Genomic DNA, 18,098 nt, shown 5'->3' with positions numbered 1-18,098 from the left:
TGAAAGTGTTTTGTTAAAGTTTTAATAAAACCAAAGACAACAAAGTATTTATTTCCCAGTCTTCCAGAATCTTCACCTCCTCCTCCACTACCCATGGTATTTATTAGGATGTATAGCTCAAGTTGCATTGATTTACTAGCGATTCTACAGCAGGGTCCCACGGGTGGGGTGTAATATTTACACCCTTGGTATTCCAAAAGCTAGACACTGGGATCAAAGCATTGGCAGGCTCAGTTTTTCCAAAATCACTGGGACAGAAGGCTCTGATCCAAGCCTATAACTGTTAATTTTACATGTCAACTTGACCAGGCCCCGGGTGCCTAGTATTGTGTTAGGCATTATTTACTGGCATATCTTTGAGGGTATTTATAGACGACACCTACCTTTAAGGACACGGAGTAAGAAAAGCAGACTGCCACCCCCAGTGGGAGTGGGCCATCCAATCCACCGAGTCTTCAATGAAATGAAATGTAAGGTGGAAAGTGGCTGGTTGTATTGAGGCGTCCTGGGTCTTCTGCCCTTGCACTAGGGCACCAGGTCTTTGGACTCAGCCTAGCAGTAACAGCTGGCAGTAGCAGCCTTTGTGGGTTTTCAGTTTCCAGACAGGAGACTATGGACTTTTTCAACCTCTATTATTATGGGAGCTAATTCTTATGTTCCTTTTCCCATGTCTCATACTGGTTCTGTTTCCCTGGGGAACCCAACACAAGGCTCCCCTCTTGCGCTGTGCCTGCATTGCTCTCCCTCCATACTGATCGGTGCACTTCTCTTCTGAAGACATTAGTCACACTGGACTAGGATCCATTGCAATGACATCATTTCTATGATGATCCCATCTCCAAATAAAGTCACATTCTGAGTTCCTGGGGAGCATTCAGCATAGAAGTCGGGGAGGAGAAAACCGATCCATTCCAATATACTCTGCATTTAAAAGGCAAACCTACGGGACTGGAATTCATACAATAGGCTTCTAGAACCAACAACTGACATTCCAGTTTTCAAAGCAGCCCTGGGGGTAAGAAAGGCCCAATCTTCACTGAGTTTTGTCTTTTAATTTTTTATTACATATATTTATTTTTTGTTATATGGTATACACATATACCATAGGAAACACATAGGGAGTCAGTTCTCTCTCTCTCTCTCTCTCTCTCTCTCTCTCTCTCTCTCTCTCTCTCTCTTCAACCATGTGGATCTCAGGGATCAAGTTCAGGTTATTGGATCTTGCTAGCAGGCAACTCTACTGGCTAAACTATCTTGCTGCCCCCAACCAAGGACTCCTCAATGGTGTGACAGCCTCTAACTCAAAGTGCCCTAGCAACTGGTAGAATGTGGCTATTATGAGGATAAGGGATTATGATGGTCACCAGAACTTGGTGAAGCCAAATGCTGCTGTCTCAAAATATGTCCTCTGGCCCTAGTTGGCAGCACTGTGGTTCTCTGGATGGCGACGGAGGACAGAGAGATGATGGGAACACGTGGGGCAGGAGAAAGTTGCCCCACCCTTTCCAAGGTGGCACCTGGTGACAACATGCCCGAAGGGAAGTCAAAGGCCTCTTTGGTAAGAGGATGCCTCTCTTGACTGCCCTAGACATTCCATGGGGCAGGGGCAGGGGCGGGGCGGGGCATGCTAAGCTTTACAGTCTCAGGCATTATTATGAGATTCAGATGCCAAGAAGAGCAGGACTGTGCCCCATCCCCATAGTTGGTACCCAGTTGCCTCCAGGAACCAGCAGCCCTTCGTGGGATTGTAATGTCGCATGAAACTGTCTCCATCTCTCTATTTGAGACCCTTCCTTCTCTCTGTGGCTGGGTGACACACGGATACATATACATGTGTTGACTGGTTCTCTCAACACAGACCCTAGGGTTCTTCCACTCTGGAGTCCCTGAAAGGCCCGTTGCCTAACAGTTAGGTAAAATGAGGGAAATAAGAAAGTGACCTCCCTGGTGATAAGAACTGCTACCTAAGCAGATGCCCACCTCACCTATCAATGCTTTCAGTTACAAATTTAGGGCACCACACCTTCCTGGCAGTTGGCTTTCTGTTCTTGAGTCTCTAACTGCACACTCTTTGTGTTTTGAGTTTTTGTTTTGCTTTGTTTTCCAAGACAGGATTTCTTTGTGTAACAGCCCTGGCTGTCCTGGAACTCTCTAAAGACCAGGCTGGCCTTGAACTCAGAGAGATCTGCCTGCCTCTGCCTCCCACGAGCTGGGTGGAATTAAAGGTGTGCACCACCATTGCCTAGCCTAGATACTCTTTGTAATACACCCCAGGCTAACTGACGCTTGGAGCTGGGGATGTGGTTTTAGGGAACCCCACACTTGACTCCACCATCATCCCACCCCTTCTTCCCCATCCTAGGATGCAGAACCCCTAAAGCTAGAACTGCCCATCATGGAAGAGAATGAAACCTGTGAAGACAGAGATTGCCCAGGGACCCCTAAGTCACTGTCCCCAAAGTCTGGCCACACCACCAAGGGTCAGGCTGGTGACGGACCTGGACTGGAACCCGTGGAGCTGCCCCTGACCCTGGAGACAGAACACCACAATGCGATGGAACTGGAGAAGGTGCGCATGGAGTTTGAGCTGACACGCCTGAAGTGTCTGCACCAGGAGAATGAGCGGCAGAGGCACCACGAGCAGGTGATGGAGCAGTTGCAGCAGCAGCAGCAGGCTTTGCCTCGCCAGGTAGCGGAGTAGCGCTAAGGGCCGAGGGCCATCCGGGTCTGACTGAGAGGTGGTGAGCATCCACGTAGCTGCCTCTAGCCCCTGGTGCCTGGAGTCAGTTTGCAGGGTGATCTGAGATCCTGTCCCATGTGGTTAACTCTGTTAGAGCTTCCATGTTAAATGAGATTCAAGTCTCCAAAGAGAGCTGAGAGTCGGAGATACCCTGAAACCCCATCCTCTACCCAGAACCACTTTTGACAGCCTGTGTCCGATACTCACACGACGACTGGTCTTCCATCACTGGTCTCTCTCTCACGATGCTGTCGTAGACCCAGCAGTCCTCATCAGCTGACCACTGGGTGTCAACAGAACCATCACCTCCCTGTCAGGTCTGAGCTTTCTCTGTTGAACACTCTGCCTGATAACCACTAACGCAAGGCTGTTTACACAAGAAACGTGTATTCAACCCCTACTCAGCCCATTCCGGCCCGAAATGGGGCCAAGAGTGCTCATGTGAGCCATGGGGATCCTAGCTCAGCAGGTAGAGTGCTTGGCCTGCATGCCTGCAGCCCTGAGTTCAGTCTCCAGCACCAAACCAACCATATGTGGGGCCTCCAGGATCCCAGCACTCCGGAAGTGAGGCAGAATGATCAGTTCAAGGTGACATAACAAGTTTGAGGCTAGCCTGGGCTATGTGAGAGCTTGTTTCAAAGGACAAGTCGAGATGAAGTGTCAATGCGAGGTACTGATCGCTGGGACCAGACCATTCTAAGCACTTCATGGTGAATGATGTCACCACTTCCAAGTGGTGCGTCCTGCTCTCTAAAGTCATGGGTTCTGGGTAAAAACCCCGGCTGTAGCACTTTAGTTAACCACTTAACCTTGAACACATCACTAATTCCCCCTTGAACCTTAGTTTGCTCATCACTAAAGTCAAACCTGTCTCACGGAGTCATTGTAAAGTCGAAGTGAGCGAGCAAACGTACACAAGCCGGCTTGCAACGAACAAGCGCATTAGGTAAGCGCTCAGTAAACGGTTGGCTGCTAGCATTTTTATGAACCCATACGGTTCCCTTCTTGACCTGCACGCAGCAGCTCCACTCACCACTTCTCGGTTTTACTGGGATGTGATTTATTAGCTAAGCTTCCCAGCTCTGAGTCACCCTCGGTTCTGAGAAGCCTGTCCTCATCTACGCGATTGCTATCACTGTTGAGAAGGAGCTGACCCAAAGGGAATCCCACGGCAAGATCCCACCACAGGTTATCGGGGTGCCATCAATCAACACTGTGCTGGGACAGCCTCCCCAGCTCGCGTTTCCGCAACTTGCCCAAGAAAGCTGCACTGAGTCCCGTGTCGAGCGGCTTCCCAGAATAAGGTGCTACATTTGCCCAAGGACTGGCCAATTCTTTAAAGAGAAAGTGGGTTTCTTTGACATGGCTTGTTCTCAGTGAACACATGCTGGCTTCCTGATTATTTTTTCCTTGCTCACAGTTACGTGCTTAAGTACACACTGAATGATATTACTGAGCCAAGTCAAGCTGATTGAATGGGACATCAGAAATACCTTTTTTCTCTCCTATCTAGAAAACATTTGCCTTTCTCTGGAACTCACACACACTTGATATTTTCCAATCTTGTACATTCTTAGATTTTTCTCAATTCCAAGGAAGAAATAGTTGCAAATTTGAACCAGAAACTATTTAAATCAGGCATGCTATTTGTAACAGTTTCTTGTCTGGTTGCTGTGACAGACACCCTGACAGACATCCTGAGAAACACAGCTGAAGGAAGGGGCGGTTTCAGTTCACGGCTCCAGGGAGAAGCCCTAGGAGGCTGGTCCCCTGCTTAGGCCAGGACTGGGGCTCAGATAACCTTTTCACTCAGTCCAGGACTCCAACCCACAGGATAGAGCCTACTCACAGTTAGGTGGGAAGTCCCATCTCAGTAGGCCTAGCCTAGAGGACCTCACAGGCAGGTCTAAAGGCGCAGCTGCAGGCAGTTCCAGGTCCTGTTCAGGTGACAGGGAAAATTAGCGATCACAGTCTGGTAGGCCCATCCCTCCTACTTATTTCTCTCTTTTTAATTGGAAAGAATGCCTCTCCTTGTTGGGTGACATGAAAATCCTTATTATAAAGTCCTCTGCTTCTTCTTTTATTTTTTAAAGATTTATATATTTATTAATTTAGAAAAGGGTGTCAGATCTCACTACAGATGATTGATTGTGAGTCACCTTGTGGGTGCTGGGAATTGAACTCAGGACCTCTGCGAGAGCAACCAGGCTCTTAACCTCTGAACCATCTCTCCAGCCCTAAAGTCCTCTACTTCCTAAAAGATAGGCCATGGGTAGTGTCCTAAAAAGTCTAACAGGTTTGGTATATGTATATATGTATCTATATGTGTGCATGTGTGTACATGTATATATCATGTATATATGTATATGTACATGTATGTGTGTGTTCATATATATAATATAAACAAGACAGTTTACTATCAGTAAATTATATATAAACATTTTATATATAAACTCATATATGTGAACATTATATAAACACACATATATACATATAATATAAACAAGACAGAGTTCACTGTATCAGCATATTACATATGTATATGCATATATATAAGCATTACATATAAACACACACACACACATATATATATATGCGCATACATACACCCACACATCATAACTTCTCTCTGTCCTCATTTCAGGCTAAACACATGCAGGCTGCAGCGTGTGGCAGAGGTCATGGCTCAGAACCCCAGCCTACAGAGTGTGGCAGAGGTCATGGCTCAGAACCCCAGCCTACAGAGTACCACCCTGCCAGAGAACACATGAAATTCTTCCTCTGCTCTCCTGCCTTCCTTGCTGTTCACCTTAGAGACAGTAGAGTTGGACTCATTTCCCATCCCTTTAGTTTTATGTCTTGATATCATTGCTTTCTCATTTCTGAAGCTGTTTTCAGCAATGATGTATCTAAGGCCTGGGCCCTTGGAAATAGTTTTAAAAAGTGTTTTACTTATGGTTCATTTACAAAAACTGGGGGGGGGGGGGGGGGCTTGATTATGGAGTCTTCCATAGTTTCCTTTTTCTAAGTGGTTGAAAGAAAAGGGAAGATAAAGATGAATGGATGGATAAATAAATTCAATAATACTGAATATATCTAAACTAATATTTCTCACTAGTTTAGGGCATCTTAGCCTTTGTCATTTAGCTGTTAAAATATGACATCTTAAAAAGCATTGTGGAACAGAAACCATGGCAAATTCCTGAACTCAAACCAGAATGCTTATATTGGCTTCTGCTTCACACACTGATGACAAAATAGAATCTGAACCTAGTAACTGACTTCAGGAAAGAGCGACTCACAGTCAGACCCATCCGAAAACCCAACTTCCTGCAAGTTCAGGGAGCCTGGAACTCTGGCCACCTGCCCCAGGAGAGAGCAGATTCCATGGTGGAGGACCACATACTAACCATGTGGCATGTGCCAAGACACAGGGAGTCTGAAACACTCATTTGAGCTCAAGACTGTACCTTCAGAGTGCCACTGTCCCGAAAACTAGGCTATTAGGGGACAATATCCAAAGAACGTTTCTAAGAACCAGAGTCCAGATCTGGGAAACTTGGAGTCCTAGAGAACTGGTTCACATGGGAAACCCAGCTGGGCAAAATGGGGCCGAGGAAGGACAGCATTGGCCTAGTGCCCAGGGCCAGGAAAAATAAGGTTAACTCAAGATACAAAATGAATGAGATCTGTCTATGTGACAGTGACCTCACTAGGATTTATTTTATCATTTCTCTTTTTTCCTCATGATTTTGGGAAGGGGGATTATGACTCAGTGACCTCCTTGAGGTCACCGTCAGGGTCAGGGCAGGTCTGAAGCTGTTTTCAGCAATGATGTATCTAAGGCCTGGGCCCTTGGGAATAGTTTTTAAAAAGTATTTTACTTATGGTTCATTTACAAAAACTTGGGGGGGGAGGGGCTTGAATATGGAGCCTTCCATAGTTTTCTTTTTCTAAGTGGCTGAAAGGAAAGGGGAGACAAAGATGAATGGATGGATAAATACATTCAATAATACTGCATATATCTCAACTAATATTTCTCACGAGTTTAGGGCATCTTGGCCTAACATAGCTGATGTCGCCAGCTATGTCGTTTTCTTTCCTCACAGTTCTCGGGAGGCCTCCAGGACCTCTTGCTCCCCCAGAACCAGTTTGCCATGTTCCTGTACTGCTTCATCTTCATCCACATCATCTACGTTGCCAAGGAGATGGTCTTCTTTCTCTTCTCCAAGCATTACCTGTTCTGCCTCGCGGCCATCTTGCTGTGTTTGATTAAAGCCCTGTGGTCCTACTTCCAAGTGCCTTTGCGTCTTCCACCACTGGCAGGACTCCTCCCCGCCCCCTGTAACTTATCTGTTGGCACAGCTGCCAGCTGCTGCCACCTGGGGCGTGAAGACACTTGGCCCGGCCACTGCCTTTGGCCTGCTTCTCACTGCGATGACCAAGGGAGAGCTTCAGAAGTTAAAAGGTTGAGGTTGGGGGGTGGATCTTCAAGGAGGGCCTATCAAACCTTTCTAGAATCATCGTCACATTCGTGGCCAAGCCGGCTTGGGTACCGCACATCCACTCCTGCTCGTAGAGTTTGATTTTTTTTTTTCCCCTTTAAATCGTCAAGTTAAAGTGAGCCCTTCCTCCAACAAAAATGTCCTTGTCCCAGTCCCCAGAATCTCGAGAATGCTACTTTAGCTCACAAAAGAGACTGTTCCTAAGGTTGTTAGTTCAGATCCTGCGTCCTGGCAGCCTTCACAAACTGAAGCTCACCACCTGTCCTCTACAGGCCAAGTGGACAAGAATAAAACCGAGAAGATGGAGATTTATTCAGTGACCACATTAGAAGAGGGACGAATGAAGAGGTTCACCTTGGGGTTCTAACACAAAGTTTAGACTCAAGTAGAGAGCCAGAGATGTGCATAGCTAAGCAGTCTGGGTGTGGCCCTGCCCATGGCTGTCTTGGCCAGTCTCCCCTGAAAGGTCTGGAGATGCTCAGAACTAAATGAAGTCTCCTTCCAGGAGGCAGGCTCTCCTGTGGCGGCTCCAGCCTTCAGCTTTCTTCTCCCAGTATGAGACTTCTGGGGAAATTTCAATTTCTTGAGGTCTATTGTTTTGGTAGTCTGATGGCCAAAGTGGGGATCACACATGCCTCTTAGTCTATCTTAGAATGTCTTTATTCCTGTCCACATAGTTACATGTTCAAGACTCTTGACATGGGAACCGAGCCTGCATTATCTAGATGGGTCCAATATCCAATATTGTAACAGGTATGGGGAGCCATGCTCAAGGTCAGAGTGATGCAAGGCCACAAGTCAAGACATGGAGGGAACGGCTGGAGAGATGGCTCAGTGGTTAGGAACACTGGCTGCTCTTCCAGAAGACCCAGGTTCAATTGCAGCACCCACATGGCAGCTCACAACTGTCTGCAACTCGGTTCCTGGGGATCCAGCAACCCCACACAGACATACATGCAGGCAAAACACCAATGCACATACATTTAAAAAACAAAAAACAAAACAACTGGGCAGTTTCTAGAGGCTGGAAACATTTAGTAGATGAATTCTCCCCAGGGTATCCAGAGAAAGGAATAGCCCTGTCAACGCAATTTAAACTTCTGAACCCCAGAACTATAAAGGAAGAAAGCCCTGTTATTTTAAGCCACCAAGCCCATGTTATTTGTTGCAGTTGCTACAGGGACCTCATAGGAGCCAAGACGCCGGGGCGCTCTCAGCTATGCAAACATGTCACTGTGGCAGCACATGCTGTCAAGGTCCATTCTGCGATTGGCCAGAGCCTTCGGACAACTGATTAAAAGGAAGACACATTGGCATGCCGCTGCCACCCTGCTGTTAGGAGAAAAATAATAAGGGGCAACTCCGCAGGCACAAAGAAGTCCAATTAGGTCAAATCAAACCAAATTAAAATGCCCATAGTTTTATTAAATACGGGTGGCTGAGCGCATGGCAAGGAGACAGGAGACAAACCCGGAACCACGGGTTTCTCCTCTGGGAGTCCTCTTAAATACCCTGTGGGAGTGGTCCTGACCCCTCCTGGGATTTGGAGTCCAGACCAATATACTCCCAGGCCAGGGGGCTGGGATGGATGCCAGGGGCTGGGGCTATGCTCCAAGCTTAACACCTGCCACACACACACCAGAGAGCTTCGGACAGGTTTCTAAGAACTGTGGGAAAGGGTACTTACTCTAAAGCAGCCAGAGTTTCCCTTGGTAAGATAGGCAGGGAAATACAGCCACACACACACTCACACCCAGACCCAGAAGAGAGGAGAACCTGGAGGAAAGTCATCGTGGCTACTTTATGGGAAAATGGGAAGAACTAAAAATACCACATACATAACACACACTAGCACACGTGCACATACACACACAGAGGTGCACAGACTCTCAAAAAGTAGATACAAACATGCCGACTTACAGAGATCAAAGGAAATAATTTTCTGCAACAGGGCTGTTCACCAGTCTCCAGAGTAAACAGAAGGGGGCTCAGTGGAGCCCAGAAGCAAAATTGCAAGCTCTGTACAACAAAGAAGAGGAGCTTACCCCACCCCCGCAACCCCCCCCCCTCCCCCCACCCCCCCCCCCCAACAACTAACTACCCCTTGCTGGCCCCAGCAGGGACTGTCACCTGCTCAGCTCCCAGCAGCCCTAGCAGCAGGATGGCCTGCTCTGGCGCTGAGAGCCATGGGGAGGGGGGATAAACTGGCAAGGAGAGAGAGCCTGGACGCAGCACTCACCCAGTCTCTCTTCCCTGTCACAGGGCTGTGCCTTAAGAGGGATGGAAATAAGTTCTGGCTGGCTGAGTTCAGTGAGTGACACTCAATGAATCGGAGAAGACCGTCTTGGGACCACATTGTCAGGATGTATTAGCATGCCATTTTCCGCCCTATTCGATGCATTCATCCCCACTTACGCCTGCGTGTGATGGGCACTTATAACTTGCAAATGGTAAAACTGGCATTTCTCATTAAACTTTCAGTGATGGGGATGCTTGCTATGGGTCAATTCTCAAGATCACTTATTTGATCCAGGTTTCTGGCATGAATCTGAGGCAAGGAGATTAGGATAGCAAAGAATTGCGGGCCTGTCACAGACAGTGGTGGGCACTGGGTAAAAACTCAGTGTCTTAAGGCCATCCTGTCACTCCTGTTGCCTAGCAACGCTGGACATAAATGCTTTTGTTTTTCCTAGAGAAATAAAAACTCTCTAAAGTCACTAAATTATCATGGCACACCCTGGGTTCTAGACACAAACTCTTTTTTGTCCTCTGTCCCAGATCTAGTGTTTGAAGTCTGATGCCAGGAGTCTAGGACCTGAGCTGAGGAAGATGCAACTCTGTATGTTTACCTTCCAACTTAGGACAAGTCTCCTTGTTGAAATGCAAAGTGGAAAATCAGGAGACACACTGACACAAAGGACAGGAAAGAGACAGAGCTAAATAGTCACCAACCTAGCAACAAGTCAATGTGTTAGCAGCTTCCGAGTGCCTCCAATGCCAAGTGGCCGGCTCAATGCTTAAGGAGGCCAGCTTGCCAAAACCCCGGGGAAGCAGAGACATAGCAAAATCAGCTTGTAGAGAATTCCAGGGTTCAGAGAGCCTTACTCTGGAGGACAGACTCTTCCCAAGTTTCTGCAATCTTGCCTGGTGAGGTGGATTTAACCCAAGAGCACTTAAGAGAGCTCACAGAATAGAGATCTCAGGCATGAAGGCTTCTTGTAAAAGAAGAGCAGCCTCTGTCCCCCAGGAGGGGTTAATAAACCTAGAAAGGTAAGTGGGGAGGGGGAGCAAGGACTCATACAAGATCAGCACGGAGGTGTATCTATGCAGAAGGCGTGGAATGTCCTTGCTCAGATGAGGGGTGAAGGCTGGACACCTGCTCCAGCCTAACCTTAGAGTCTTGGATGTTGGTCTCAGGGTATGAACTTACTCCTCTGGGAAACTGAGTCCTGAAGCTCATAGAGAAGAACAGTGGCACAAAAATGACGCCTCCCCGCCACAAAATGTGTCTGGAACCTTGACCCTCCCTTCCCAATGCCAGTCAGGAACCATGCCCACCTTGGCCTCTCTTCCCAATGCCAGTCAGGAACCATGCTGTAAAACAAAAAACAAAAGCAAAACAAAACCCAGAGACTGCTCCTTATACAAACCTTGAAGTTCCAGGTGGTCAGCCCGAGGCTGGTGAAGGTGTTATGGAAATGACAGAGGGCACTGTCCTGGTGGCTCCACTATCTTTATGACAACAGCTTTTTGTTTGTGTGTGTGTATGTGTTTGTTTGTTTATTCTGAGACAGGGTTTCTCTGTATAACTATGGAGCCAATCCTGGAACTCACTCTGTAGACCAGGCTGGCCTCGAACTCAGAGAGATCCATCTGCCTCTGCTTCCCAAATGCTGGGATTAAAGGCGTGCGCCACCACCGCCCGCCCAGTTTTTCATTCTTATCCGATGGCTTCAGCCTTATTCTCTTGCAATGCTACCACAACTCCAGGTCCCAAGTCCATTGGCCAAGAGCAGGTGGCAAGGAAGGCCTGCCTTTTAAAGGTGTTCCTAACTGGGAGTGATGGAGCATGCCCTTAATCCCAGCAGCAGAGGCAAAGGCAGGCAGAGTTCTGTGAGTTCAAGGCCAGACTGGTCTACAGAGAACTAGTCTCCAAATCTTTTGAAAAGCCAACAACAACAACAGAAACACAAAAGCCTTTCCAAGAAGCCCCAAGCACAGGTTTCTGATTATATCTCATGGGTCAAACACAGGCAAGAGGCTACTTCTAGCTACAGGGCTTCTTAGTGAGTGAGGTTTTGTATGGGGAGCCCACCAGAGACGACCACTCAGTTTATAGCCAATCAAAAGTCTTTATTCCAGTTCTCTGGGACCACACCCAGGTATTCAGGATTCCAAGGGTAGCCCTGAGCATTTAGCCAAGGGTCTTTTAGAGGCAAAAACCACACCCTGGTATCTCACACAGCAGCTGCAAGGGGAGATTTGCTCAAGCAGGCAATTTATCAGAAGTTAAGATAAACTGTTATGTTAGCTAGAGGGGGAGGTTAAGGTACCTGGGGGCATCTTGATCTTGGATTCCTAGACTAGAGCTGGGTAATTTTCCAGATGATTCCCCGTCAAAGAGCTCAAATTCTAGTTAAAACGGAAATGGCCTCAGCAGGAATACAAGATAGAAGAACCTCTATCTTGCCCGGCAGTTCTGTCTTGCCCAGCAGTTTTTATCAGAATACTTTTGCATCTTTAAATAAAATTAAAATTCCAACAAGACAAGGCAAGGGTTAGTAGCTGAATAAGAAACTAGCTGCCCACCATTCCTGCTTTGGAGGCCTGAGTGACTGAGTCAGAGGCCTAGGTTGGTTGAATCAAGCAGGGGGAGCCGGGCAGCAGCCAGTCTATGGTTGGCCGGTGCTGTGTCTACCTGAGGGGAGCACAAGCAGCCACAGCTAGATACCACAATAGGAAGGGCTTGGTTTCATTTGGATGCAGGTGTGCCTAGAACTGCTTTGGCCTTCACCATCAGGGCAGCGGCCCAGGCTGGGGACTTAGCGGGGCACACAGACAAGTGTCGGGTAGTCTCCAAAACTGCAGGAGACGCATCCAAGGCCAGAGTTTCTCCCCTTCCTAATCTCAGGTCCCACAGAACACAGCCCACTGCCGGCCAGTGGATTCACTCTGACTCCATGGTCCTACATCCAGCCTCTAAAGATTGTCTCACAAAAGGAAGTCACTCCCAACGTCTACTCTGCTTTGGCCCAAATAATGAGGTGAGGTCCTAATAACATTTCAAGTAGGTCTGGGGGGAAGGACAGGACACCAGAGTTCGCTAGCTCCCCAAAAGAGAATGTCGTAGATTGCCAACCCCAAGTCCAAGGCCGAGATTGCTGTCATCTACTGCAGGGAAGGGCAGCAGGCAGCAGTCTAAGGCCCCTCCCCCCCACCTTTTCTGTTGTCACCCCTTAAGCTTCTTGGGCTTCATTTAAGTGACTTGTAGATTATCTAGAAACTCAGGGAGAAAAACAAAGGCTTGGAGCTTTGGTAGCTAACACAGTTTACCTGAGATTGTGTCTGGAGGTAACTTTCTAGCCTAGAATCAGCCCCCGGTTGATTCTAACATGCAGCCAGGGAAGCCTGGGGGCACCTTTGCAGGTGGCAGCCTGGATCCCAAGCCCACTGAGTACATTGGTTTTACCTGGATGTCTGTGTGCCTAGAACTCTCTGGCCATCACCGGCAGGACAGCGGCCTGATGGGTACATTGTGATGGGCACCGCCCCATCTAAGATATTGCTGCCCTGATTGAGATTGCATTCTTTTCTCTGATCTGCTCTTGGCCTGGAGGACATTCCTGAGGGATAAAAGGACAAGACAGAAAATGAGGTGAGGAGACCTTGGTGTGGGTCCTAGAAGTGCTGCGATGGCCTCCATCTATAGCGGGCCCGGGTGAAGGCTGGCAGGAGCCCAGTTTAGAAGCTGCACATCTGTCCCTCCTCCCTGCACATCTGTCCCTCCTTCCTCTGCTCTTTGACCAGTCCTTGCTCTGGGCTTCCGAGGAGCCAATTGATTTCAAGCAGCATTCCAGAAATCACCAGAAAGTTCTAGAATCCCCTCAGGCCCATGTCTACCTCTCTCTCCAGGCTTTTTGATGTCTCCTGTGTGTGGCTTTGTGGAATCTTGCTCAAATCCATTCATTATTTAAAGCTTGCCCCTGCTCCTTCAGGAAGGTTAAGCATGATTAAAAGATGGAACTTTTCCACAGGGCACAGCAAAGCAGTGAGGACTCCCACATTTTGAAGCTGTTTTGGCCAATCCCTGTTACATAATTTAAAGCCTGTGACTTATTTAGATTTAATTAGCCAGAGGGGCACAGCTGCAGATTCGTTATAAGTATTCCCTGGGCTTTGTGGGATCTGAGAGTAAGGCAGCAGATTGGCTCAGACTTGCAAGTTTCTCACACCGCCTGAGATGAGGCCAGGGGGAAAGGTGTGTTTGTTCCTCAGAGAGCAAAATGGTGACCTCAAAAGGCCTCATTGGGCAGGCCCACGTTGACCCTTCAGAGATATCGGCCCCTCACTGGGTTGTGATTAATATGGTCACAAAGTAAAAGCCTAGGGTGGGCAGAATAGAGCTGAGCAGGAGAGAGGAGACGGGGAAAGGGGTTATCCACCTGAATGTAAGACCTGAGGGTGACAGGCAGGATAGGGCTCCTGAATTTGTGAGCTCAGTGGGAAAGGACAGCACAGAGTCCCACATTCAGAAACAACCCCAAGGGCTGGGGAGATGGCTCAGTTGGTAAAGTGTGTTCATTCCTTAGAACCCACACAAAGAAGCCAGGCTTGGCTGGCAGAGGGGTCTGGTAAGGTAGGGGAGTGGAGACAGGCAGATTCTTGGGGCTCTGGCCAGCTAGCCTATTCTCCTAGGTGAGTTCTCAGCTCGTGACATACCCTGTCTCCAAAAAGAAGGAAAAGAGAAACCATTAAGTGAACAGCACCTGAGGGATTCTGTCTAAGGTTATCCTCTGCCGTACACACACCGTGCACTCGCTCATTCGTTCTCTCTCTGTATGTATGTATGTATGCATGTATGTGTATATGTATATATGTGTGTATATACACACATATGTTACTATATATCTACTATTGTTGTAATATATATTACATATATAGTTACTATTGTTGTTGTACTATATATATTACTATATATATATATACAACAATAATAGTAATGACACTGAGAATTCCTGATTCTAACAGCCCTAGCACGAGGACTGGACTCTTGCTACCATCCTATAGCAGGCTGTTGAAGTATGCCTACCTAGGGGGTTCTGAGTCTGGTATCCAAGGCAAACTTTAATAAAAACTCAGAGAAATTGGGGTTCAACCTGAAGATCTGAAAAGTAAAGCAGCCAGCCACTGACACCTCAGCCTCAATCCAAAATGACAATCCTGCCTCCAGGAATCTCAGAATGAGACCGTGTCTATGAGCTGTTTCCTCCAATTTTATAATCCTATCTAGTTCTGCACTAAAGGTATACACCACTGGGATTAAAGGCATGCACTGCCCGGTTTCTATGGCAACTAGTGTGACTCCTGGGATTAAAGGTGTGTGTCACCATTGCCTGGCTGTAAGACTGACCAGCATGGCTGTTTTACTCTCCGGATCACCAGGCAAAGTTTATTAAAATACAACTGAGATGCCACTACACGGTTCCATGTACATGCCAGCACTGGGAGCGGACTCTGGGCCTGAGGGAAGCATTGTCGACATGGCACATCGTACGTCCCTAGTCACTCAACAGGACTCCCGGAGACCCCCCAGTCTCCAACTTGGGGACACATCTCCTTTCCCTCCTACCTTGTACACTATTTAGCTGACTCTTTCTCTAGGTTAGAAAATACAAAAATAGAAATCTGCATTTTTTTATATATATATGATGATGGTGACTTTGATTCAAACGTGTCATCAAAGGGGCCTTTGTTCAGTCCTGGGACAGAAGGAAGATCTTGGAGGAAAGCCACCAGAAAGTCTTGTGGAAGTGCTGAGCAAGGAGACCTGGCAGGAGTACTGGGGTGGGGGGAGTGGGATGGTGGTGGGGTGTCAGGACCTTCCCCACCCCCAAGAAGGGCTGACTGCTTCCACCCTGGTCAGCTCTGCTCTGTGCGAGGACTGGCAGCTTTGGAGGTGCCAGAGCAGCGAACAGTGTGGCTGCACATACCATCCAACTGCGGCAATTCCATGGAGCCCAGAACAGAAGGGGGCAAGAGGGAGTCTGAGAAAGGCCCTGAGAACTCAGACTGCACCGAAGACTTCTTGCCAGGGCATACCTTGACCAAAGTCTTTCAGTATGTCTGCTCTGGCCACTCTGCTGTGTAGTGGGATTTTGATGCGGGAGAATTGTCTGTATTCTGTCAATCATATTTTAATAAAACGCTGATTGGCCAGGCAGGCAGTATAGGTGGGAAAACCAGACAGGAAGTAGAGGTGATGTAATGAGAACAGGAGAATTCTGGGAAGCAGGGAGGTTCCTCTGCCACTCCTGCGCAGACCACCGAAGAGGCAGCATGTAACTTGCCCAGCTGAGAAAAGGTACGGAGCCATGTGCTAACGTAGATAAGGATAATGGGGTAACATAAGTTACAAGGACTAATAAGGAGCCTGACCTAATGGGCCAATCAGTTTATAACCTTATGGAGTCCTGTGTGTGATTTTCTTTGGGCTTGCCGGTTGTGGGGTACTGGGCAGGACAGAAACCCCAACAAGCCAGCCCTCATGCTACAGGATTTCATTTATATTTTAATAAATAAAGCTTGCCTGAAGTTCAGAGAGTAAAACAGCCACACTGACCAGTCTTACATACCAAGCTGCAAAAACACACCTTTAATCCCAGTAGCCACACTAGTTTATCATAGAAACCAGGAGGCGCATGCCTTTAATCCCAGTGGTGCACGTCCTTAATCTCAGCCCTAGAGAGGATTATTAAATGGGAGGAGACAGCTCTCAGACACAATCTCATTCTGAGATTCCTCCTGTCAGGATCATCATTTCAGACTGGGGTTGAGGTAAGAGTCGGTGGCTGGCTGCTTTGCTTTTCAGATCTTCAGGTTGAACCCCAATTTCTCCCTCTGAGTTTTTATTAACCATGCGTCACTGTTGGGTCGGCCATCCCATGGCCACCTAGTCTTAGACTGTTCAGGCTGCCATAACAAATGGCATAGATGGCTTAAACAACAGGAATTTCATCCAATTCTGGAGATTGGAAGCCTAAACAAAAGGTGCTGCCCACCTTGGCTTGAACATGGCCTTCCTCTATGCAGATATAGCTCACCTGTCCCTCCATATGCCCAGATATCTTGCTGCATGTTTTTTTTCTGGGAGGACATAAATGTCTAATCATCCCAAATAGGGTCCTGGAGACCAATAAAAGATTTCCACTGAAGTTCGGTCTGGTGAACTAATGGATTTATTAGGATTATTTATTTATCAGGACTAATGAAATTATTAGGATCTCAGAAGCAGGAGGAGCCCAAAGTCAGGCACACAGTCCCTTCAGAAATTCCCCGGATGGTCCAGTACACAGGCAGTCACCCACTGGGAAGTCCCACCTCAGTCAATAGCCCACGTCTTCCATAATCTCAGGGAGGGGCGAAGCTGCAGAAGAAGGCCTTATGAGCCCCCTGCCTCCCTTACAACAGTGTGCAGATAGGCCTGATCTCACAGAGGACCTGCATGGTCCTCTGAAGTGCTATGCCTGCTGTGTCCCACCTGGAGGAAAGGACAATAAGGACACCATTAAGACTGGACTGAGGCCTCGTCTTAATTAATTCTTCAAAAGCCCTGACTCCAGGGGCTGCAGACATAGTCAGTAATGCACTTGTCCCGAGTTCAATACCCAGAACACAGTCATAAAAAAGCCAGACATGGTGAAACATGCTTATAATCACAGCACTGGGGAGGTAAAAATATATCACACATATACACTATTCACCACACATACACAGCACATACTACACACACCACACATATACCACAAACACATCATACAGACCCATGCTACACATACATCTACACACATCACACATACACACCACTCAATATACATACCGTATACATGTACACATAGCACACATATACAGGCCACACACTATCACATACTACCATACACATATAGACATATCATACATATGCCACACAAACATTTCACATACACAGTATGCATATACACACATACTTCTTATACCGCACTGGCATACCACACACACATATACCACACACATATGCCTCGTATACACACCGCATATACATACGCATATACACACACATATACACACTACACATAGAATACATGCTACCTCACCTATACACTATACATGTCACACATATACTATATAGTCATACATACTAACATACACACACATACAGACCATACATACAACACACCTTTCACATGTACCACACATATCACACAGTACTCAAACATACACTATACATACCACACATATATTACACATACTACCACACATACACCCCAAGTACATGTACTATACAAACACTACACATACCACACACTACCCATATTACATAGACCACATACCACAGCATACATATGCCACATGCCTCACATGTATCACACATTCCACGCACTACTACGCATAGACTACATACATACTACACAGACCATATACACATATCACCCATATCACACAGTGCCACATACATTTATACCACACAATCACACCAGATACAAATCACACACACACATATTCCACACAAATATACCACACAAAAACCTCAAATATGCATATCAAATACACACCACACACTGCTACATACTACCACATACTCATCACACATACACACA

General features: G+C 47.2%; 1 protein-coding gene across 1 annotated transcript; it reads left to right on the top strand.

Annotated features, from left to right (window-relative positions):
* Window positions 1-1,365: 1,365 nt before the first annotated feature.
* Tmem247 (transmembrane protein 247) lies at window positions 1,366-7,213 on the top strand. Its single transcript, XM_087907559.1, has 4 exons — window positions 1,366-1,558; window positions 2,363-2,689; window positions 6,850-7,038; window positions 7,106-7,213. The coding sequence occupies exons 1-4, from the start codon at window positions 1,442-1,444 to the stop codon at window positions 7,211-7,213; spliced, it is 741 nt and encodes a 246-aa protein (XP_087763685.1). The 5' UTR covers window positions 1,366-1,441.
* Window positions 7,214-18,098: the final 10,885 nt, after the last annotated feature.

Source organism: Myodes glareolus, chromosome 6, assembly GCF_982192425.1.
Source record: "Myodes glareolus chromosome 6, mMyoGla1.1, whole genome shotgun sequence".
Lineage (NCBI taxonomy): Eukaryota > Metazoa > Chordata > Mammalia > Rodentia > Cricetidae > Myodes > Myodes glareolus.
Note: the sequence above shows the minus strand (reverse complement) of the source record. Positions and strands in the feature narration are given on the sequence as shown.